This window comes from Scylla paramamosain, chromosome 3 (assembly GCF_035594125.1).
Source record: "Scylla paramamosain isolate STU-SP2022 chromosome 3, ASM3559412v1, whole genome shotgun sequence".
Lineage (NCBI taxonomy): Eukaryota > Metazoa > Arthropoda > Malacostraca > Decapoda > Portunidae > Scylla > Scylla paramamosain.
Genome location: NC_087153.1, coordinates 31,465,522 through 31,491,194, shown reverse-complemented (window position 1 = coordinate 31,491,194; position 25,673 = coordinate 31,465,522). Strand labels below are relative to the sequence as shown.

The 25,673-nt window shown below is 41.4% G+C and overlaps 1 protein-coding gene across 2 annotated transcripts in view; it reads left to right on the top strand.

Annotated features, from left to right (window-relative positions):
• LOC135093709 (torsin-1A-like) overlaps positions 1-25,673 on the top strand; it is a 50,088-nt gene that overhangs the window by 14,625 nt on the left and 9,790 nt on the right. For both annotated transcript variants that reach the window (XM_063993240.1, XM_063993247.1), the window contains exons 2-6: positions 5,156-5,259; positions 6,354-6,515; positions 7,053-7,204; positions 16,120-16,268; positions 22,044-22,188. In XM_063993240.1, the coding sequence (XP_063849310.1) occupies positions 5,156-5,259; positions 6,354-6,515; positions 7,053-7,204; positions 16,120-16,268; positions 22,044-22,188 (712 nt within the window). The remainder of the gene's footprint in view (positions 1-5,155; positions 5,260-6,353; positions 6,516-7,052; positions 7,205-16,119; positions 16,269-22,043; positions 22,189-25,673) is intronic.

Here is a 25,673-nt window from a genome sequence, read left to right as displayed (position 1 = left end):
GTACATCCATCTCGTCTTGCCGTCATATAGCTTGCCCCTCAAGGCTCTCTCTCTCTCTCTCTCTCTCTCTCTCTCTCTCTCTCTCTCTCTCTCTCTCTCTCTCTCTCTCTCTCTCTCTCTCTCTCTCTCTCTCTCTCTCTCTCTCTCTCTCTCTCTCTCTCTTTTTTTTTTTTTTTTAAACAAATATTTACAGAAAGGCTTAAAATTCCACGTTGAGTATGGAATTATTTAAGAAGCCTATGATAGTATTATTAACAGGAATAACACTATACATATTTAACATAAAGATGATAATGCTAATACAATAATACAATAAAATAATAAAAATTTAAAGCACCAGTGGGGACAGGTGCGTGCTACGCCAGCTGTGGGCTGCCAGCTTCACCTGGTGCGTGGACATGTCCTGCACTTGGGGCGTGGCTGCCGTGAACACGTTCCACAGCCGCGAAGTCCTGGCTGTGTAGGTACGCTGGTGTTGGCTAGAGCGAGATCGAGGCACCTTCACTAGCTCGTCGCTACTGGCCGCAGCTCTGGTGCACCTCTGCACTGTGTGTGGCAGCAACCTCAGGAAGTCAAGGTGAGGGACCCTCTGCACCTGAGTTTTGTGGCACACCACTAGCGCCGACACGTCCCGGCGATGCTCCAGTGACGTTACTGGTGGTTGGTGCTGTTGGTCCTCATGGGTGGCCACCAGACGCAGAGCTCGCCGCTGCACAGCATCCAGTCTCTGCATGTGGGTGGGGGCACTCGACATCCAGGACAGGGCACCGTACTCCATACATGGGCGTATCTGTGCCCTGTATAGCGTGAGGATGCCCCGTGGGTCGAGGGTGTTCGCCATCCTGCGCAGGGCAGAGACTCGGAGAGAGGTCTGGCGGGCGACGACACCGATGTGGTGATCGAAGCGTAGGCCGCGGTCCACAGACACGCCCAGGATCTTGATATAATCCTGAAGTGGCAGGCTCTTGCCTCCAAAAACGCAGCTGTCCTGAGACTGCGTGTGAGGCACCTGGGGACCGCGAGATGACCATCGCCTGCGTCTTCTCAGGAGCGAAGTTTACCTGCCACATCTTTCCCCACTGCTCCACCAGTCCGAGCTGCCTGTTCAGCTCAGTGACGGCACGCTGACTGTCGAGGCGGCAGTAGGAGCGGGAGAGTGTGCAGTCGTCGGCGTATGCTGCCACAGATGACAGCTGCCGGAGGAGGTCGTCAATGTATATGTTCCATAGGACTGGGCCCAAGACAGAGCCTTGTGGAACTGAGGCCCGGACAGGTGAAGGCCTTGATGACTGCCCGTTGACTACTACCTGAAGGGTCCTACCCTGGAGGTAATCTTCGAGCAGCATTAGCAGGTCACCTTGGACACCCTTAGCGCGAAGCTTTTCAATGAGCCCCGCGTGCCAGACCCTGTCAAAAGCCCCAGCAATGTCCAGGGCCACCACAAGGGTGTCCAGGCCTTCTTCCAGGGCGTCTTGCCAGTCCTTGGAGATGATGAGGAGGAGGTCTGCGGTGGATCTGCCAGGCCTGAAGCCAAACTGCCTGTCTGAGAGGAGGTGGTTCTCGCTCAGGTGTTGGTAGATGGCAGCAGCCACTATTTTCTCCAGCAACTTGCCCATCACTGAGAGCAGGGAGATGGGTCTGTAGTTGTTGGGCTCAGACCTTGAGTTTTTTTTATGGACTGGTACCACACGCACTTCCTTCCATACTGAGGGCCACTTCTTCTCCCTCAGGCAAGATGTGAAGACGATGGTGAGAGGAGCTGACAGCTCTCTAGCGCAGTGCTTGAGGAGCCGTGGGCTGACGTCATCCGGGCCTGTGGCTTTACCCACATCCACCGCACCAAGTAGCCGCTCAACCTGCTCTGCCGTCACCAAGACAGTGGTGACAGTGCAGTCAGTTTCCGGGGCCAGCTGTGGTACAGGTCGTGCCGAGTCGTCAACCTTCATCTTGTTGGCGAAAAGCTCGGCGAGGAGTGTGGCCTTGTCTGCACTGCTCGTGGCGGTGGATCCGTCAGGTCTGGTGAGTGGAGGAAGAGTCTCGCGGTGACATGCTCCTTGCTGCTCCTTCACCAGATTCCACCAGGTCTTGTTGCCAACACCTGGGCCACTGAGCTTTCGCCTTCTGTCCTCCCTTAGCTGATTCCTCGCCCATCTGCAGATAGACGTCATCCTCTTACACGCCTCCCGGTGCAGCGTCTTGTTCCCTGCGTGACGGGTGTCGCTTGTACCTCACCCAGGCAGCATGCTTGGCCTTGGCAGATGCTCTGCAGCGAAAACCAAACCAGGCGGGATCACCAGGCCTGGAGAGATATACTCGGCAGGGCACATGCTGCTGTTGGAGGGCAAGGAGCCTGGTGGTGAGGGTGCGTGCCTTGGTCTCAGCATCTCCCATTAGGAGGGACTCCCAGTCCGTGTTCTCCATGTCCTGCTTCATGGATGGCCAGTCCGCCCTGTTCCAAAGCCAGACGGTACGCGGGATAGCGTCTTCCCTCGCCGTTTGCAGCTCGACCTGAGACAGCACAGCAAAGTGGTCTGAGCTGCCCACTGGTCCTAGCTGCTGGCAGTTGATGCTGGCTTCGGGTAGGTCTGTCACCACAGGATCCAGCAGCCCTCCCCGCTCATGTGTAGGGAAGGTGACATGGTTGGTTAGGGCCTGAACAGTCAGGAGATTACTGAAGGCATCCTGCTCCATGTGGAAGTTCAGGTCCCCCACTATCATCACATGGGAACACTTGTGACGCTGGAGCAGGGTGTCGAGTTCCTCCGTCAGGAAGTCTAGCGGGGCTCGTCCTTGTCTCGGGGGGCGGTACATGACACAGAGGAGAAGCCCACTGTTATCTGCAAGTACCACCCTGAAGAACAGTGCCTCCATCAGGTGTGGCACGGCTACCTCAAGTTCCTGTGTTTGGAGGCCGTCCTTAAAACAGGCAGCGACACCTCCGCCTGCTCTATTTTTTCGGTCCTTCCTCACCCACAGGGAGTAGCCTGATATTTTGCCGAACGTCGGCTCCACCTCGTCACTCAGCCACGTTTCTGTTACTGCGACAATGTCAGCACTATGTCTCAGCACGAAATTGTGGCTAAGGTCACCTACATTGGTGCGGAGTCCTCTCACGTTGGCGGAGACCACGGTCAGGTGACAGCTGGGGGGTCTGTTCCCTTGCCTCCTCGCGTTGGCTTGGGAATGAGGTGTGGTGGTGAGGCGAGACGCATTAGTGTCTGCCCTGCCACGAGGAGAGATTCCAGCTGGGGTAGTGACCGGGCTGTGGCTGCCAGGGAGGCTGGAGGGGTGCCTGAAAGGGCTGCTGGGGGTGAGGAAGTTGTTGCCGCGCTAAACCCTCCGTCAGAACCCTCATGAACATACCCTCTCTCTCTCTCTCTCTCTCTCTCTCTCTCTCTCTCTCTCTCTCTCTCTCTCTCTCTCTCTCTCTCTCTCTCTCTCTCTCTCTCTCTCTCTCTCTCTCTCTCTCTCTCTCTCTCTCTCTCTCTCTCCTCTCTCTCTCTCTCTCTCTCTCTCTCTCTCTCTCTCTCTCTCTCTCTCTCTCTCTCTCTCTCTCTCTCCACACCCCATTCCTTGCCCTCCTCTCCCAATTCCCTGCCCTCCTTCTCAACCCCATTCCCTTCCTTCCTCTCCCTTCCCCCCTTTCCCTGCCCTCCTCTCTGTTCATTCCCTTCCCTCCTCTCCCTTCTCTCCTCTCCCCCTTCCTTCCCTGCCCCGCTCCCTTCCCTCCTCCCCTTCCCATTCCCTGGTCCCCTCTCCACTCCTTCCCTATCCTTTCCATGCCCTCCTCTCCCTTGCCCCATTCCCTTCCCTCCTCTCCCTTTCCTCCTTTCCTCCTACTTCTCTGCCTTCCTCTCACTTCCCTCCTTCCCTCCCCCTTCCCTGCCCTCCTCTCCCTTCCCTCCCCTCCCTTCCCTCCCCATTCCTTCCAATCCATCCACTCTCTCTCTCTCTCTCTCTCTCTCTCTCTCTCTCTCTCTCTCTCTCTCTCTCTCTCTCTCTCTCCTCTCTCTCTCTCTCTCTCTCTCTCTCTCTCTCTCTCTCTCTCTCCTCTCTCTCTCTCTCTCTCTCTCTCTCTCTCTCTCTCTCTCTCTGACAGATAAAGCAGAGGGAAGGTGACAGGGAGGGAGGTTTGAGACTACAAAAGAGAAAGGGAGAGGAGAGGAAAAAGGGGAGGAAGGGACATGACTGGGAAAGGAGAGTACTTGGGGCAAGGAAGTGGAGAAAAGGTAAAGGAGGAGGATGGGAGGATGGGGAAGAAGTAGAAAGAATAAATATAAGCAGCAAGGGTGAGGAGTGAGTGGAGATTAGAGGGAGAGATGTGATACTCTATGGTAGAATACATATCTGATGTCTGTCTGAGTGTCCAACTTCCCCCATGTATCTCATAGAACAATCCAAGGTATCAGGTGTCTATCTGGGTGCAGGATTGCCCAACTTCCCCCATATAGTATCTTGGTTGACAATCTGACACTTATCAGAGGGCATGAAAATATCCAACTTATTTGATAACTGATATATTTGGCTTCAACTGGCGGGGTTTAGTGTATGAATGACATCTTGCTGGATGATAATCATGACAAGAAACATGAATATAAAATCACATGTCCCAGTACCAAATATTCCATCAGTCATCTGCTGTCAAGTCATTATAATCTGTGCTGTAACTTTGAACAAAAGTTTAGAAATGTCATCTTCATGAACTTTGGTTATTTAAGTCATATACAATTTAGGCCATACATTATTTAGGCCATAAGATGGTTCAGCCATTTGCAGTTTGAACATTACAGCCTAAATGACTCATGGCCAAAATAACCAGGACCTATCCCTCCAGCTGATGGAGGGATAGAAGCAATATTATGAAAAATTGAAAGTTACATGGAATTCCTGGAAATAGTGAGAAGAAAAGTGAATTCTTTGATTGTTTTTTGTTCATGGAAAAGATGTAAATGTTTGATTATTTAGTAATGTGATATGTGCACCATGTAGATGTGGATACAGTAACTAGATTCAGGAATGTTATAACATCCTTACTTGGCACTTTATAGGGAGGCAGTATTCTTCTTATGTATTATTATTATTATTAATATTATTATTATCATTATTAGTAGTAGTATTATTGTTCTTGTTGCTACATATGGATATTTTATTCCAGCTCTGAACATTGCTCTGACCACACGTTTGCATGGGCAGCACCTGGTACAAGATACTGTGACAAAATCACTGAAGGCCCATCTCCAGAATGACCAACCTGCAAAAGTAAGATGAACAGTAAATGGAAAGGTAGAATGACTAATGGAAAGGCAGAATGACTAATGTGGTTTGGACACATGGAAGGAAGTGAGATGACTTAGAGAGTATGTTTATATCACTATGGTATGTTGATGGAAAGTGTGCAAAAGGACAAGGAGGATAGAGTACTGGAGTACCTGAGAGAAAGGACTAAGAAGAGAATAAGAGGACTAAGGAATATAAAGGCAAGGAAAATAAATGCTTGTCACAGCCATTCTCTTTTTTTAGAGATCTGAAGAATGGATGTCAGATATCATCAGGTAGATAGTTTAACTTGGCTGTAAAAAAAAAAAATGAAACCACACATTTAAAGTCAAAGCCATTTAAATATGTACAAAAATTTTGACAACACATTATGGGCTTTTATCGAGGGCAAACTGATATTCTGCAAATGCAAATCCAGAAATTTGTATTATTACACATTTTAATCACTAATTCTTGAAAATTGTGGTTCAACAAATGCAAATACAAGATGTATCCCTGTCATTAATATGGGAGTAGTTTGATTTCATTTTGACTACCATTCAGGAAATTTATTAAGTTTAGGATTTTTTTATAATAAAAAAGATAAAAAATCATCTCTTCATACTAATCCATTGCAGTTATATTATTACATAGCTCAGTTAATGATAGGCGATACTACAAAAAACAAGGCCAAGTATTGATGAATAAGTGTCTTGAAACCTCCCTCTTGAAGGAATTCAAGTCATAGGAAGGTGGAAATACAGAAGTAGGCAGATTTGGATTTGTGGAAGTAATTTTGCAAATGTAAAACCATGAATTTGAGTTAGATTTGTCAAATGTGAAATTGCAAATGAAAATGACTCTTTCTCAATTGTGGAGTTTGTATTCTGCAAATGAGATTGTGGAAGTGCTCAACTCTGCATGCATGAAAATCCAAATGATGTACTCAGCCCCTTAAATAGTAATTATTCAGTCATATAAAGAATTCATAGATATTGTAAGCATTTATATCTGTAATTATAGAAAAAAAAAATTTAATTATGTATATACATAGGTACCCATTCTGTCTCTTAATCTTAATTCTCTATCACTTACAGGCTCTTGTTTTAAGTTTCCATGGATGGACTGGAGGAGGGAAGAATTTTGTGTCAAGATTCATTGCAGAGAGCATCTACAAACTGGGAATGAAGAGTGACTATGTTCATGTATTTGTTAGTACAGTTCACTTTCCTCACGAACAACAGACAGATATTTATAAGGTATGTTAAAGTTTATTTTGTTTTTAATCTAACAAATATACTGTGTAAACCTAAATGGTTGAGAAATTAACATGTATTGACAAATTTTGAAAATGAAGTGCAGGAACAAACCAAATTATGATCTCTTTTAATAACAGCTATATTTGGTATGATTTCTTTTAATAACAGATATATTTGGCTCTGTTATTTAAGTCAAAATATTCAGCTGCCCACTGGTATGGTGGTTAGGATGTTCAGCTTTTAACTAAGATGTCTTGTGTTCATGGTTATGTGAAGATACTTTAGATTTGTCTCCTTTCACATGCCTTTTACTTAAGAATAGATACTGGACATAAGTGAAGTAATTGTAATCTTAAAACCACTAGCATCCTCAATAAGATGCAATGAGCCAGTGTGGTGAGGTATGAGGATTAATCCACTCCTAATAATTTGTCCTAAAGCAGACTTACATAGGACAAGGTAAATAAAAAATTTAATATTCTGCAGAATGATAATAGTAATTGAGGACATTATTCATTTACATTATTTCACCTACAGCTTCACTTACAAGACTGGATACGAGGAAATGTGAGCAGCTGTCAGAGGTCGTTGTTCATCTTTGATGAAATTGATAAGATGCCAATTGGAATGATTAATGGAATCAAGCCCTTCATTGACTACCATGAAAATATTGATGGTGTAGACTTCAGGTATTACCAATTATTCTTATAATGTTATCAACAGTCCCGTTCCTTTTTGTAGGGTTTCATTTTGCAAGATGGACAAAATTTTTATTTTTATTTATTTATTTTTTTTTTATGTAGGAAGGACACTGGCCAAAGGCAACAAAAATCCAATAAAAAAAAATGCCCACTGAAATGCCAGTCCCATAAAAGGGTCAAAGCAGTAGTCAAAAATTGATGAATAAGTGTCTTGAAACCTCCCTTTTGAAGGAATTCAAGTCATAGGAAGGTGGAAATACAGAAGCAGGCAGGGAGTTCCAGAGTTTACCAGAGAAAGGGATGAGTGACTGAGGAGAATACTGGTTAACTCTTGTGTTAGAGAGCTGGACAGAATAGGGGTGAGAGAAAGGAGAAAGTCTTGTGCAGCGAGGCTGCGGGAGAAGGGGAGGCATGCAATTAGCAAGATTAGAAGAGCAGTTAGCAAGAAAATAGCAGTAGAAGACAGCTAGAGATGCAACATTGCAGCAGTGAGATAGAGGCTGAAGACAGTCAGTTAGAGGAGAAGAGCTGATGAGACGAAAAGCTTTCGATTCCACCCTGTCTAGAAGAGCAGTATGAGTGGAACCCCCCAGACATGTGAAGCATACCCCATACATGGACAGATAAGGCCCTTCTACAGAGTTATCAGCTGGGGGGATGAGAAAAACTGGCAGAGATGTCTCAGAATGCCTAACTTCATAGAAGCTGTTTTAGCTAGAGATGAGATGTGAGGTTTCCAGTTCAGATTATAAGTAAAGGACAGACCGAGGATGTTCAGTGTAGAAGAGAGGGACAGTTGAGTGTCATTGAAGAGGAGGGGATAGTTGTCTGGAAGGTTGTGTCGAGTTGATAGATGGAGGAATTGAGTTTTTGAGGCATTGAACAATACTAAGTTTGCTCTGCCCCAATCAGAAATTTTAGAAAGATCAGAAGTCAAGCATTCTGTGGCTTCCCTGCGTGAAATGTTTACCTCCTGAAGGGTTGGACGTCTATGAAAAGATGTGGAAAAGTGCAGGGTGGTATCATCAGCATAGGAGTGGATAGGACAAGAAGTTTGGTTTAGAAGGTCATTAATGAATAATAAGAGAGTGGGTGACAGGACAGAACCCTGAGGAACACCACTGTTAATAGATTTAGGAGAAGAATAGTGACCATCTACCACAGCAGCAATAGAACGGTCAGAAAGAAAACTTGAGATGAAGTTACAGAGAGAAAGATAGAAGCCATAGGAGGGTAGTTTGGAAATCAAAGCTTTGTGCCAGACTCTATCAAAAGCTTTTGATATGTCCAAGGCAACAGCAAAAGTTTCACCAAAATCTCTAAAAGAGAATGACCAAGACTCAGTAAGGAAAGCCAGAAGATCACCAGTAGAGCGGCCTTGATGGAACCTGTACTGGCGATCAGATAGAAGGTTGTGAAATGATAAATTTTTAAGAATCTTCCTGTTGAGGATAGATTCAAAAACTTTAGATAGGCAGGAAATTAAAGCAATATGATGGTAGTTTGAGGAATTAGAATGGTCACCCTTTTTAGGAACAGGTTGAATATAGGCAAACTTCCAGCAAGAAGGAAAGGTAGATGTTGACAGACAGAGCTGAAAGAGTTTGACTAGGCAAGGTGCAAGCATGGAGGCACAGTTTCGGAGAACAGTAGGAGGGACCCCATCAGGTCCATAAGCCTTTTTCGAGGGTTTAGGCCAGCAAGGGCATGGAAAACATCATTGCGAAGAATTTTAATAGGTGGCATGAAGTAGTCAGATGGTGGAGGAGAGGGAGGAACAAGCCCAGAATCGTCCAAGGTAGAGTTTTTAGCAAAGGTTTGAGCGAAGAGTTCAGCTTTAGAAATAGATATGATAGCAGTGGTGCCATCTGGTTGAAATAAAGGAGGGAAAGAAGAAGAAGCAAAGTTATTGGAGATATTTTTGGCTAGATGCCAGAAGCCACGAGGGGAGTTAGATCTTGAAAGGTTTTGACACTTTCTGTTAATGAAGGAGTTTTTGGCTAGTTGGAGAACAGACTTGGCATGGTTCCAGGCAGAAATATAAAGTGCATGAGATTCTGGTGATGGGAGGCTTAAGTACCTTTTGTGGGCCACCTCTCTATCATGTATAGCACAAGAACAAGCTGTGTTAAACCAAGGTTTAGAAGGTTTAGGAAGAGAAAAAGAGTGAGGAATGTACGCCTCCATGCCAGACACTATCACCTCTGTTATGCGCTCAGCACACAAAGACGGGTCTCTGACACGTAAGCAGTAGTCATTCCAAGGAAAATCAGCAAAATACCTCCTCAGGTCCCCCCAACTAGCAGAGGCAAAATGCCAGAGGCACCTTCGCTTAGGGGGATCCTGAGGAGGGATTGGAGCGATAGGACAAGATAAAGATATGAGATATGAGACGGTCAGGAATACGAGTAGGGTGTTGCACCAATTGCTTTAGGTCGTGGAGGATAGCAAAGTTGAAGGTTAGTTCACCTGGATGCTCATTGAAGGGAGAGGAAAGCCAAAGCTCTTCTCTTTTGCAGAGATCTCCATTCTTGAAATCTCCAAGAATGGAGATCTCTGCAAAAGGGAAGAGGGTCAGAATGTGCTCCACTTTGGAAGTTAAGTAGTCAAAGAATTTCTTATAATCAGAGGAGTTAGGTGAGAGGTATACAGCACAGATAAATTTAGTTTGAGAGTGACTCTGTAGTCGTAGCCAGATGGTGGAAAACTCGGAAGATTCAAGAGTGTGGACACGAGAGCAGGTTAAGTCATTGCGCACATAAATGCAGCATCCAGCTTTGGATCGAAAATGAGGATAGAGAAAGTAGGAGGGAACAGAAAAGGGGCTACTGTCAGTTGCCTCAGACACCTGAGTTTCAGTGAGGAAAAGAAGATGAAGTTTAGAAGAGGAGAGGTGGTGTTCTACAGATTGAAAATTAGATCTTAGACCACGAATGTTGCAGAAGTTAATGAAGAAAAAGTTGAGGGGGTGTCAAGACACTTAGGGTTGTCGACAGAAAGGCAGTCCGACCTGGGGACATTTATGGTCCCCTCCCCAGATGAGGACTCCGAGGCTGGTGTAGGAGTCGCCATGATGATTTTAAAATTTTTGAGGGAAGGGTGTGTGTGTTATTAGGTGCTTGTAGTTTTGTGTGGAGGAAGAGAGTTGTCTTTAGAGAGGCAGGCTGTGACTGCCCCCTTGTGTTGTGAGACACAAAGGGAAATGTTCAGTGAGGTCACAGCTGGGTTTAATGATAAGTTCACAGCACCCCCTGAACAGTGCTTTAGACCTCACTGGGAGTAATTATCGTTTCGGCAGGTGTCTTCTAGTCATATCTAGTGATCATCCATCTTTTAATTTTTTTAAATTTATCTTTTGTGTCTTACAACTTTTGCAGTTCTGAATTTCTTCACATCATGACATTTAAGCATGTTATTTCCAATTTTTGCAGACTAAATGGATAATGGTAATTTTAACCTATTATTAGAAGGTAGTGCAACAAAAATTGTGTGTTGCACTGGTTCACCTTGTAGATGAATCTGTTTACTTTGCAAACATGATAAAAATATTCCACATGATCTACACAACTCTGGATATCTTACTGTATAGTCAGGGGATAATGGAGCCTATATATTTTTAGTTAGGTTGAAGAGAAACAATTACTGATTAATTTGAAAATATATTTAGAACTACAAGAGTATCTTTTGATCTGTGCTCTTGTTTCAGGTTTCTGGCAGTAAGATTAGCACCAAGTACAGTTACCTCCAGTTGTAAAATTGTCCTGATTGTTACAGACTCATGTGTGTTAAGTTCATTTTATATTAAGAAGTAGTGAGAAAACCTCTCATGGGGCTATTCATTTGGTGATTAAGAAATCAACTCTCTCTCTCTCTCTCTCTCTCTCTCTCTCTCTCTCTCTCTCTCTCTCTCTCTCTCTCTCTCTCTCTCTCTCTCTCTCTCTCTCTCTCTCTCTCTCTCTCTCTCTCTCTCTCTCTCTCTCTCTCTCTCTCCCTCCCTCCCTCCCTCCCTCCCTCCCTCTCGTGATTAACTTCCTTGGCCTCAGGAAATGAGGGCACCTCATTTCATCTATTTTCTTTTTCCTATAAAATTTCTTTCAGTTTCTCTCTCTCTCTCTCTCTCTCTCTCTCTCTCTCTCTCTCTCTCTCTCTCTCTCTCTCTCTCTCTCTCTCTCTCTCTCTCTCTCTCTCTCTCTCTCTCTCTCTCTCTCTCTCTCTCTCTAACCCCATAAGGTATTTATTTCCGACCTGTTTTCCGGTACGGCTTACGCCGGAGGGAGTGGAGGGTGGGGAGAGAGCCTTTTACTTTCCTGTCCTTTTATTCTACTGTCACCTTAGTAGTCCTAGGTCAGGTCACCTCATGAGGACTGCAAGGTCTGTTGTGGCCTGTTTTTCTATGTAATTCTCTCTCTCTCTCTCTCTCTCTCTCTCTCTCTCTCTCTCTCTCTCTCTCTCTCTCTCTCTCTCTCTCTCTCTCTCTCTCTCTCTCTCTCTCTCTCTCTCTCTCTCTCTCTCTCTCTCTATATATATATATATATATATATATATATATATATATATATATATATATATATATATATATATATATATATATATATATATACACACAGAGGGTGTTTGAGTTATGAGTGAGATACGTTTTGGAAGGCTGCTCGTAACTCATTTTGTTTGTAACTAGTCATCATAATTTTTTGGTACAAAAAAAAAAAAGTATCATATGTTCCACAATGTAATAATGCTTACTTACTTGATACTTGATACCATGATAGAGAGAGAGAGAGAGAGAGAGAGAGAGAGAGAGAGAGAGAGAGAGAGAGAGAGAGAGAGAGAGAGAGCACAACTTGTCTTATGGATGATGTGATACTACTGAGTAGCAGGGTTGGAATAAACCCAGGTTAAAAAAAATAAATAAAAAAATTGGGGGGAAGGTTTTGGGTCTTTGGGTTATTTTTTGGGGGGTTTATTTTTTTGTTTATTCTTCATATTTATATGTAAATCAGTTTAATAAGCAATTGAAAAGTAATCTAGAGTGAAACAAAAGGTTTGAATTTTCATGTAGGAAGGGCACTGGCCAAGAGCAACAAAAATAAAATAAAAAGGCCCACTAAGGTATCGGTACCCAAACAGAGTAAAAAAATTAAAGGATAAATGTCTTGAAACCTCTCTCTTGAAAGAGTTCAAGTCATAGGAAGGAGGAAATACAGAAGCAGGCAGGGAGTTCCAGAGTTTACCAGAGAAAGGGATGTATGATTGAGAATACTGGTTAACTCTTGCATTAGAGAGGTGGACTGAATAGGGGTGAGAGAAAGAAGAAAGTCTTGTGTAGCAAGGCCATGGTAGGAGGGAAGGCATACAGTTACCAAGTTCAGAAGAGAAGTTAGTATGAAAATTGTGATAGAAGATAGCAAGAGATGCGACATTGTGCCAATAAGAGAGAGGCTGAAGACTGTCAGTTACTTAGAGGAGAGGAGTTGATAAAATGAAATGCTTTTGATTCCACCCTGTCTAAAAGAGCAGTATGAGTGGAATACTCCATACATGTGAAGCATATTCCATACATGGATGGATAAGACCCCTGTAAGGAGTTAGCAGCTGGGAGGAATTGAGTTTTTGAGGCAATGTACAATATTAAGTTTGCTCTGGCTCAATCAGAAATTTTAGAGAAATCAGAAGTCAGGCATTCTGTGGCTTCCCTGTGTGAACTGTTTACTTCCTGAAGGGTTGGATGTCTACGAAAAGACATGAAAAAGTACAAGGTGGTATCATCAGCATAGGAGTGGGTAGGACAATAAGTTTGGTTTAGAAGGTCATTGATGAATAATAGGAAGAGTGGGTGACAGAACCCTGAACACTTAATAGATTTAGAAAAAGAATAGTGACCATCTATTACAGCACCAATAGAACGGTCAGAAAGGAAATGTGACAAAGTTACACAGAGAAAGATAGAAGCCATAGGAGGCTAGTTTGGAAATCAAAGCTTTGTACCAGACTCCATTAAAAGCTTTTGATATGCCTAAGCCAACAGCAAAAGTTTCACCAAAATCCCTAAAAGAGGATGACCAAGACTCAGCAAGGAAAGCCAGAAGATCAGCAATAGAGTGGTCTCAATGGAACTCATACTGGCGATCAGATAGAAGGTTGTGAAGTGATAGATGTTTAAGAATCTTCCTGTTGAGGATAGTTTCAAAACTTTAGGTAAGTGGGAAATTAAACCAATAGGACAATAGTTTGAGGGATTAGAATGGTCACCCTCTTTAGGAACAGGCTGAATGTAGGCAGGACTTCAAGCAATAAGGAAGGGTAGATGTTGATTATTAGAGTTGAAAGAGTTTGACCAGGTAAAGTACAAGCATGGAGGCAAAGTTTTGGAAAACAATAGGACAGTCCTCATCAGGTCCATAAGCCTTCTGAGGGTTTAGGCCAGTGAAGGCATGGAAAACATCATCGTGAGGGATTTTTAATGGGTACCATGAAGTAGTCGGAGGGTGGAGGAGAGGGAGAAACAAACCCTGCATCATCCAAGGTATAGTTTTTAGCAAAGGTTTGAGCAAAGAGTTCAGCTTTAGAAATAGATGAGATGGCATTGGTGCCATCAGGTTGAAATAAAGGAGGGAAAGATGCAGAAGCAAAGTTATTGGAGATGTTTTTGGCTGGGTGACTGAAGTTATGAGGAGAGTTAGATCTTGAAAGATTTTGACACTTTCTATTAATGAAGAACTGACACTTGTTTAGGTCATGCTGATACAGGTTGGTCCAGTTGGACAAAGCCTTTGTTAACTTGTACTGTATAGGAAATGAATGGGTCAGGCTTGACTACTTTAACATTTTTTTATGTATATGTACTTATATAGACCTAATTTATTATATGATATAGAATAAAATTTTGATGTGGTTTTTATTTATTTTGTTTATTTATTTTTTTATTTATTTATTTATTTATTTTTTTTTTTTAGGGGGTTGGCTAATGCCAACCCAGCTGAGTAATAACAGGCTTGAGACTTCTGCCAAATCCAAGACTCAGATATACCAGGTGTACAACCCATGTTAAAATGAGATGCTCTCTCTCTCTCTCTCTCTCTCTCTCTCTCTCTCTCTCTCTCTCTCTCTCTCTCTCTCTCTCTCTCTCTCTCTCTCTCTCTCTCTCTCTCTCTCTCTCTCTCTCTCTCTCTCTCTCTCTCTCTCTCTCTCTCTCTCTCTCTCTCATGCACATTTTTTCCTTTCTCCCTCTCTCCTTCTTGGGTTATACACACCTTTACTCCTATAATTTATTAACATGACTGGCTGAAAGCATAAGACAGGTATGTTTGTCTATTCATTAACTTAATGTAATGGAGCAGGCTTTCTACACCATGCAGCGCAACCTTCCCATCTCTATGCCTCTCAGAGGTCGACTGGTGGAGATCTGTACACTATGGAGTCTCAAGCCAGACTCTCTGCTGTGCAGTTGATAAGTTTTTAAATTAAATCTAAATTTTAAACTAGCTTCCCAAAATAAACTGCTACAGGGGCTGTGTCCTGGGACAGTTGGCAGTCCTTTGCTATGCTGCTCTTCTGTGTGGGTAGTGGTGAAGCGGCATACTAGGTAAATATGGCGCGTAGTGCCAAATTTGAACTTTTTGGTTAGCAAAGGGAACAATATTGAGAGCACAGTTTTATTTTACAAGTATAGAGTGCTTGTATCTCAGAACATTTGTAACTTGTTACCTCGTAACTCAGACACCATCTGTATATACGCACATGCACATACATACATGTACATACATATGTACAGTTGGTGCCAAAAAAAGACGACAAAATTCTTAGTCAGTGTCAATACCCGCGTGCTATCCAACTACTTCTATTCTGTTGCATGGGAGAGCACAGCACTGATAATATTTAACTGGCTTTGGATACACTCACACATTAATGGTTTTAATGTAGATTTGACAGTTGAGTGATAAGATGTTTTTCATGCACATGTTCCCAAGTTGATTTTTGCAATTTACTGTTACATATCTTTCCATGTTACCTTCCACTGGCTATCAAATTGCCCATTACTGATGACAAAATAGTGTCTGTGGTTGCTTTCTTCTTAGGAATAATAACATTGAAAAAAATAAATAAATAATAATAATAATATTACTGGAGTTTGTGAGAGAACTGTATACTGGTGGGTCAAGAGGAAACATGTTTTTTCATGACTGAATAATTTTGCATATTTTGAAGATAAACATATCTTAATCATATCATATAAAAGGGATATTAATGCATTTTTTAAAGTTTACATTCCTTAATTGGGTAAAAAAAAAATTTTAAGTCAGATGATGTTCCTCTTGTTGGACACAAATTCAGAGCTTGTCAACGTTCTGCATCGCTTTCTGCAAAATTTCATCTGGCAAGGCTTTAATTTCTTGATGAGTGGATAATTTCAGCTCTTCGATTTTGTGTGGTTTGTTCATGTATATTTTAGACATAAAGTATCCTCACAAAAAGAAGCATGGGGGACAAGAAACATTGTTGAATTGGTAGGTGACATATCCAGGAAACATTTGTTGAACAACCTCCACCAATGCTCTTGCCATGTGAGCTGTGGCACCATCCTGTTGGAACTGCATTGCCTGAGCTGTCCACCAATAGTTGCTCAAGGTCATTGTATATACAAATGTGCACAAGAAGGGATTTGGTGTTGAATAATATACACTTTCACCTAATTTTAATTGCAGTGGGTTTTTAACACCATTGCAAGTGCCTTAAACTAAAAGACTATAGAATTCCATTGTTTGAATGGTTTACAAAAATTGCATTTCAAAAGATAATATCTTTTCCTTGACAGATACTTCCTGTTTCTGAAAAGTTTCATACATCATTTCTAGTAACGCAGAAGTGAAGTTTAGGCCAATGGTGACTTTTACTTTTTGGTTTCCCAGGAGGTCAATATTTTTGTTCCTGAGTAATACGGGTGGCCCAGACATTACAAGAGCTGTGCTGAAAATGTGGCGTACAGGCAAGAAAAGAGAAGAAATCACCATGTTGGACTTAGAACCTCTGATTGAACGTGGAGCATTTAATGAAGAAGGTATGCTTTACATTGATCTTTGTATGATGTACTCTCAAAAGCTTATATTGGTTAATTTCTGGCTGTATGTATTAATACCAGCATTTCTATTGATCCTGGTACTTATGTATATCTTATAATCAGTATTCAACAAATAGTGATACTGTAGTATATACTTCACCAATATCAAAATCATTACTAGTGTAAAAGATTGAATTCGTTGGAATATAGTTAGGAGTCCTAAGGACAGATAATGAAGCTGAGTCAATTAAATTCATAGTTCATAATACCATTTTAGATAAACTGTAGGTGTCTAAGACAAAGAAAGATTAAATTCTTTTTTAGTGCAGAGATAAATCATCATCCTAATTTTTTCACTGCTAACATGGAGTTCAGTTCCCCTAAAGCCCCGTACACATTATGTATCATGATGCGCATCGTGTTGAATGGATGTGTTGAAAAAGTCGTTTTTCAACACGAAAGCGCATCACCAACGTGTTGCTGGGTCGTCTCGATTTTCAAATTGCAGCTCAGTGATGCATGACCAGTCAGAGCGACAGGACGTCCGGTCACGCTCCGCTCCAGCGCCGATGGCTCTCCAATCTCCACCACCCGCCATACCCTTTGAGTGGACAAGGGCCAACACCCAACAGTCCAAGCAGTATAAAATGAGAAGCGTCAGAAGTGCAAGCTTGGAAACAATAAAAGAAAGCGTAGTGTAGCCTCCAGACGAGCTCCTGGTGATATGCTGTCCCGAAAGCTGGTGTCCTGCTTACAAATGTAGGGTTCAATTTTTGTCAGCAATTTATAGAATGCAGGGATTGGCATTCTTGTGTAATTTTCGAAGTCTGTTGGATTTTCGACCTGTAGCTCCATAAATATTTGATTGAAGCTTCCCTTCAGATGTCGCCGAGAAAGCCATTGCTTACACCACAAGGCTCTACGTTTCTTCCTCCTCAAAAGTTTCTTTTTTGCTGCACACAGAGCAACTACACTCCATAGTAGAGTCTCCTGGCAGATTCCATCATCGGCGCACATCCTCCCCGCATGAAAGTTGAACTGTCACTGAGCAGCTGGCGCGCGAGAAGTTGCCGAGAACAATGTGAGCAGTGATGCAGTACAGTTTGGCCGCTAGTAATTTTTTTCAACACCACTACTGCATCACGTGGCTGATACATGATGCATAATGTGTACGAGGCTTAACAGCCAGTGTTAGGCACAATTTGCATTAGTTATAATGAAAACAATGGCAGGAAATTGCTATGGGTCTGTTTTTACTGAAACTGGCTCCCCCCAAAAAAAAATGTAAATAAATTTCCCCACTATCCCATTATCTAGAAGGGGCACCAGCCAAGAGCAACAAAATTAGAAGAAAAAAAAAAGGCCCACTGAGAGGATCATTAAAAATTAGAGGATAAATGCCTTGAAACATCCTTCTTGACAGAATTCAAGTCATAGGAAGGAGGAAATACAGAAGCAGGCAGGAAGTTCCAGAGATTATCAGGAAAGGGAATGAATAATTGAGAATACTGGTTAATTCTTGTATTAGAAAGGTGAACAGAATAAATTTGAGAAGCCACAGGAAGAGGGGTGGAATGCACTTAGCAAGATCTGAAGAGCAGTTAGCATGAAAATAACAGTAGAAGATAGCAAGAGATGCAACATTGTGGCAAAGATAGAGAGGCTGAAGACAGTTAGTTAGAGGAGAGGAGTTCATAAGGCAAAAAAAGCTTTTGATTCCACCTTGTCTAAAAGAGCAGTATGAGTGGAACCCCCTATACATGTGAAGCGTACTTTATACATGGACAGATAAGGTCCCTGTACAGTTAGTAGCTGGTGAGGGATGAGAAAAACTAACGGAGATTCCTCAGAAGTTAAGTGTCATTGAAGAAGAGGTGATAGTTATCTGGAAAGCTGTCGAGTTGATGAATGGAGGACTTGAGTTTTTGAGGCATTGAACAATAGTAGGTTTGCTCTGCCCCAGTCAGTAATTTTGGAGAGATCATAAGGCAAGCATTCTGTGGTTTCCCTGCTTGAGCTGTTTAATTCCTGAAGGGTTGGACATTTATAAAAAGACATGAAAAAATGGAGGGTGGTATCATCAACATAGGAGTGGGTAGGACAGGAAGTTTGGTTTAGATCATTGGTGAATTATAGGAAGAAGGTGGTTGACAGAACAGAACCCTGAGGAACACCACTGCTAATGGACTTTGGAGAAGAGCAGTGGCTCTCTACCACAACAGCATTAGAATGGTCAGAAAGAAAACTTGAGAAGTTACAAAGAGAAAGATAGAAGCCATAGGAGGATAGTTTGGAAATCAAAGCTTTGTGCCAGACTCTATTAAAAGGTTTTAATACATCTAAGGTAAAAGCAAAATTTTCACCAAAATCTAAAAGAGGATGACCAAGACTTAGCAAGGAAATCCAGATCACCAGTAGAGCAGCCACAACAGAACCTACCTATAGTGGCGGTCAGGTATAATGTTGTGATGTGATTGATGTTTGAAAATCTTCCTGTTGAGGATAGATTCAAGAACTTTAGAGAGGCAGGATATTAAAGTAATAGGATGGTAGTTTGAGGGATTAGAGTGGTCACCCTTTTTAGGAACAGGCTGAATGCAGGCAAACTTCCAGTACGAAGGAAAAGTAGATATTAATGGACAGAGTTGGAAGAGTATGATTAGGCAAGGTGCAAACACAAAGGCACAGTTCCATAAGCCTTCCAAGGGTTAAGACTAGCAAGGGCATAGAGAACATAAATGCAAAGGATCTTAATGGATAGCATGAAGTAGTTGGAGGGTGAATGAAAGGGAGAAACAAGCCCTAAATTTAAATTGCCCAAGATAGAGTTTTAGCAAAGGTTTGAATGAAGAATTCAGCTTTAGAGATATATGTGATGGCAGTGGTGTCATCTGGTTGAAATAAAGGATGGAAAGATGAAGAAGCAAACTTATTGGAGATGTTTTTGGCTTGGTACCAGAAGTCATGAGGGGTGTTAGATATTGAAAGATTTTGACATTTTCTATTGATGAAGGAGTTTTGGGTGAGTTGGAGAACAGACTTGACATGATTCTGACCAGAAATATAAAGTGTATGAAATTCATGTGATAGAAGGCCTATGTACCATTTGTGGGCCATTCTTCTATCACATATAGCATGAGAACAGGCTATATTAAACAAAGATTGAAAGGTTTAGTTTGAGAGAAAAGAGTGAGAAGTGTTTGCTCCATGCCAGACACTATTATCTCTGTTATGCGCTCATCACACCGAGATAGGTCTTTGACATAGAAGCAGTAGTCAGAATCAGAATAATACATCCCCATGTCCCCCATTTGGCAGAGGCAAGATGCCAGAGGCACATCTGTTTTGGGGGATACTGAGGAAGGATTTTAGTGTTAGGACAAGATACAGATATGAAGGGTGTGATCAGAGGAGCCCAACAGAGAAGGTAGGGTGGCATAAGCAGAAAGATTAGAGGTTAGGTCAAGAATGTTCAGTGTATCTCCAAGATGGTCAGGGATACTAGTAAGGTGTTACGGTAATTGCTCTAGGTCATGAAGGATAGCAAAGTTATTGGCTAGTTCACCAGCTTGTTCAGTGAAAGCCAAAGCTGGTGGTGAACATTGAAGTCTCCAAGATATAGAATAAAGATCTCCACAAAAAGGAAGAGTCAGAATGTGCTCCACTTTGGAAGTTAAATAGTCAAAGAATTTTTTATAGTCTGAGGAGTTAGGTGAGAGGTATACAGCACAGATAAATTTAGTTTGAGAGTGACTTTAGTCATTGCCAGATAGTGGAAAATTTGGAAGCATCAAGAATGTGGGCACAAGATATAACATCCAGCTTTTAATTGAAAATGAGGATAGAGAAAGTAGGAGGGAACAGAGAAGGGGCTAGTGTCAGTTGCCTCAGACATCTGCATTTTGATGAGGAAAAGAAGATAAGGTTTTGTAGAGGAGAGGTGGTGCTCAACAGATTGAAAATTAGATTTTAGGCTGCAAATATTGCAGAAGTTAATGAAGAAAAGGTTGAGGGCAGTGTCAAGATACTTAGGGTCGATACCAGAAGAAGAGCCGTCCAATGTGATAACATTTGTGGTCCCCTCCCCAAACAGGGACTCTGAGGTTGGTGTAGGAGTTGCAATAATAAATTTTGAATTTTGAGTGAAGGGTGTGCATGTAGAGTTTTGTGAAGGAAGAGAATTGTCTTTAGAGGGCAGGCTTTGACTTCCCCCTTATATTGTGAGACACAGCTGGGTTATTTGAATGTTCACAGCACCCCTAATCCATCATGAAACCAGTCCAAGGCTTGAGACTTCACTGAGAATAATTCTCATTTTGGCAGGTGTATACCGCCTCCTCCAGTTAGACTATTTATAACACTTGAGAGATTTTTATCTAAATACACATGAGCTCATAAAACATGAAAATGTCCATTAATATAAAATGGCACAGTATGGTAGCAATCATTAAAAAATCACATCGAGCCGTTGTTTACCTACATATACCTGATGAGTGTTCACTGTTGATACCACCTTATAACACTTGCACATGTTTTATATCCCTGACTAAATCACTTCCTCTTTAACTTTACATACTTGTGGATGCCACTACTGGCTAATAACTAACCTTAAATTACTGGTACAGTACAGAAATAATCATTAAAAACCTTGCCAAGCCATTGTTCATACATACAACTAATGAACACTCACTTTTGATATCTTCTTTACTTGGTGTTCACACTCTCACTACACTAATTGCATGTAAAGCTGTGGCCTTTATCTCTAGATCAAAATGGTAAACAATAGTTTTCTAATGATGTAAATAGGGGTAACTTCAAAGCTGCAGGTCACAAGAGGATCACACAGTTGCCAAGCACAAAAACACTGGTCAGTCTCTAAACTGGCATCACTGTGGGTGGTGGGGATGGCAGTGACAATATTGGCAGTAGTGGCATACTCAGTACTGCCACTGCTGATGGCAGGGATTTTGGGAGCAGTGGTGGCACACTCAGTACTATCACTGCTGGTGGCAGGGATGGTGGCAGCACACTTAGCACTATCACTACTGATGGCAGGGATGGCAGCAACAGCAGCACAGCTGTTGCTGCCATCACTGCAGATGGCAGTGGTGGCAGCTGCTGTGGCAGCATGCTCAGTACTGTCACTGGGGGTGACAGTAGCAGCAACATGTTCAGTACTTTTCATCACATCTGCAAGTACAACTTCTGTATGCAAGACACTGAGCTTTGTCACAAGGCTTACAAAGCAAAGGTTATGAAATGGTTGCCAGACAAACAAGTATCCTTGAATGGCTTGAAAATTTTTAATACATGAATCCCATCAAGAGGTTTTGGTCTCAGATGAAGCTCAGACTTAAAGAAAAGAACAAGGCTTCAGTCTTTGATTCCTTGCTTTGTTGAAGTCATCCTTGACATCTAGATACATGGCACTGACTTACTTTGAGCTTGCTGACTCCATGCCTCTATGCATTTAATTTGATTTAAAGATGTGTTGGCCACACAAAGAATTATTGTATAAAAGACAAGTACTTATTTTATTTAATTTGGCATATATTTTTATGGGTACTGCATGCTTCAACCACATTTTTGCTTTGTACATAGTAAAATAAAATTGGGCTACTCATCTCATTATTCCTTTTATCCACAGTCCCAGATCACCTTTTGCCTCCATTTCAGCAGTATGTCTCATAATATTACATATCTACCTCATCATGCCTGTTGAAGAACATCAGGGTCATTTATCATTTAGTAAACATGACATCATTATTGTTGCAGGAGGGCTACATAAAAGTGAGTTAATCCAGCATTCACTGGTAGACCATTATATCCCCTTCCTCCCTCTCGAGAGGCACCATGTAGAATTGTGCATCCGTGATGAAATCATCAGAAGAGGTCACACACCAACCAAGGAACTAATCCAGTAAGTACATCAAGCTGTATTTTGTTGCCATAAAGCACCACTTCCTTTATGAATGTTTCATTCTGATTTATTAGTCTTGAAATTTTATTAGATTTTGATACTGTTATTAGCTCCTAACTTCACAGATTGGACAAAGTTCTAGTGAAAACAAGAAATATATCTTACCAGGATGAGCACAGCATAGTAAATTTTTATAGTACATTTCACCAAAGCAAAAGTTACCTTGGTATTAAAATTAGTGAGAAGACAATCCTTTAGTGCAGAGGTGTGTAACCTTTACATTTGAAGGACCACTAGTCAAGAATCATATGTAATGGATGGCCACACATTGGACTGTTCAAAATGATGGCTTGAGTAAAGACCAACAGCAAAATTGGTCCTTTATTTTGAACTTGTGAAAAAGATTGTGTGGTATAACAAGCCTGAATGAACAATACATGTGAATGTAATATACAATACAAAATTATAGAAAAGTAAAGCATCCTTTGTCAACCAAATTATCATATGATTCTCAAATCGAAAAGCTCCTGATTTTTCACATATATATCTAATGTGGATTCACTTTCTCACTGTGTGTGTGTGTGTGTGTGTGTGTGTGTGTGTGAAAGTAAGAACAATCCTGAGAATTGCTAAAATAGAATGAGACTGACCGTAAATAAAGATGGAATTATATGAGAGTGAGAAAGGATGAAGCGAAAATGACAGAATGAATGAGGGGGAGAGAGAGAGAGAGCCAGGTGTTACTCCATTGTCCCTTATCTCGGACAGATAAAGGGGAAGGGAGGTGACAGGGAGGGAAGTTTGAGACTAGAGGAAAGAGGAAGGGAGAGCAAAGGAAAAAGGGAAATAACTGGGGAAGGAGAGTACATGGGTCAAGGAAGTGGAGGAAGTGTGAAAGAAGAGGATGGGAGGACAGGAGAAAGTAAGAAGAATAAATATAAGCAGCAAGGGTGAGGATTGAGTGAAGAATTAGAGGGAGAGAGAGGAAGTATTGAGAAATAAGTATTCTCTTTTCCTGTCCTCTTTCATTTTTCCCCCATATGTTCCCTTCGCATTTATGCTCCTTCCATCTATTTTCATTGTCATTCAGTCTCATTCTATTTAACAGGCATCAGGATTTGTTTCTCTCTCTCTCTCTCTCTCTCTCTCTCTCTCTCTCTCTCTCTCTCTCTCTCTCTCTCTCTCTCTCTCTCTCTCTCTCTCTCTCTCTCTCTCTCTCTCTCTCTCTCTCTCTCTCACACACACACACACACACACACACACACACACACACACACACACACACACACACACACACACACACACACACACACACATTGGACAAAAATGGCGGAGGGCGGCACCCCAAAAGAATGGGGGTCCTTTGAAGGTTTTACTAGAGAAGAAAGAGAACTAAATTAAAGACTGCAGCATAGAAAAATTTTGTATATGGAAGAAATGATGGACAAGTTATTAGAGAGAATAAAGACATTGGAGGCACACTAGAGGGAGACAGGTAAGGAGTTGGTGACTATTACAGCAAAGTTGATGGAGATGGAAGATAAAAACGAGAAGTTAAAGGTGGAAAATGACTGTTTAAAGAAACAAATAAAGGAAAAGGTAGAAACTGTTCTGAAAGGAAATGAGGAAATAAAGGCAAATGTAAAGGATGTGGAAATGAGGCAAAAGAAGTGGTTAAATGAACATAAATTTGAAGAAGAATCACTAAAGAAAATAATAGAACAAGAAAATGAGAAACAAAACCTGAAATGAAGTGGTAAATGTTATTAAAGAAGAGAAAAGTTAGTCAGAGACACTGTAGAAAAATATAAACAAGTAATTGTATTTGGTTTAAAGGAAGAGAAAATAATAAGGAGAATTCAAAGAGAGGAAAAGGAAAAGAACCTGTTGAATAAGTTACTGAAGAAAGTGATGGATGAAGACAGCCAGGTAGTAAAAAGCAAGTGGAAGAGCTCTATAGAAGTGGGAAATATGAAGAAGAAAAATGAGACCCATAAGAATAAGGTTTGCAAGCAGAAGAAGTAAATTAATGGGTCTTAGAGGTTGTCTGGAGATGAAGAATATAGGAATGTATGGATAAACAGGGATATGAATGAGACTGAAAGGTTGAAGCAAAAGGAGCTAGTAAATGAGGCTAAACAAAAAACGAACAACAAACGGAGAAGTTTTCTGGAGAGTAAGAGACATGAGAATAAAGAAATGGTACATCAGACAGTAAGTAAAGTATGTTATACTAATGTAAATAGTTTAATGTTAACTGAAATGGAATTAAATGAATTGTTAAACAGAACCACACTGCATGTTGTTGTATTATGTGAGACAAAATGGAAAAATGAATGGGAACTCCTGACATTGGTGATGATAAATATGATTTATGGATGAAAAATAGAAGTGACAAGGAAGGAGGAGGAATGATCACTCTAACTAAAAAAATGTGTTAAAGTGAAGAAGGTAATAAAAAGTGAAGACAAGTCTGAAATTCTACAAGTGATTATTAGAAGTGGAAATGGAAGGATAATGAATTATGTAGGAGTGTATGTGCCACGCATGACCAATGCTTGGCGAAAAGAAGAGCTCAAAGAGATGTTGATAGATGTATTAAAAGGTCTTGAAAAGATAGTGATGGAAAGTAGTGATATAGTTAATGATGGTGATTTTAATTATAAGAAGATAAATTGGGAGACATTGACAACTACTGGAAGTACTTGAGAATTCTTGCAGTAATAGACTATTAAACTGGGTGGTGGAAAACTTGATGACTCAGTGGGTTGATTGTGATACCAAATTTAGTGGAAGAGATAAACCATCAAGACTTGATATATTGTTTACCAAGGACATGGAAATTATTGAAACTATACACTAAGATAGTCCTCTAGGTAAAAGTGGTCATGTGTTTATGGAATTTAATTTGAAGAATGAAAATGTAATCATTGATGAAAATTATAAGGTGAAAATATTTAAATATAATAAAGCTGACTTTGAAAAATTAAGAAAGTACTTTGTTGCCATGAACTGGAAAGACTTTGAAGATGCAGAAGTTTGGAAAAAATGAGATAAATTTATATGGATATACAATTCTGCTGTGGAGAAATCTGTATCTAGAAGGAGGAGCAAGATGTAGAAATACAAAATGCAAAGAGGCTAGAAATTGTAAGTCAGATGCTTGGAATAGATGGAAGATGAGCTAAACTGAGAGCAGATGGGAGGAACATATTGATGTTAAAAACAAGAACATTGAGATAATAAGAATGAGAGAAGAAACTATGAAAGAGGTATAATAGATAAGTATATAAATGAACCCAAACTATTCTTTAGACATATTAATGGGAAGATGAAGAAGAAGGTAGGTGTATCAAAATTGAAAGTTGAAGGAAAAATCTATGAGGATGTACAGGACACGGCGGAGGTTATGAACAATAGTTTCAGATCGGTATTTACTGTGGAAGGGGAGTTTGATGCTGGAAGGGATAAGTTGGTGAGGAATA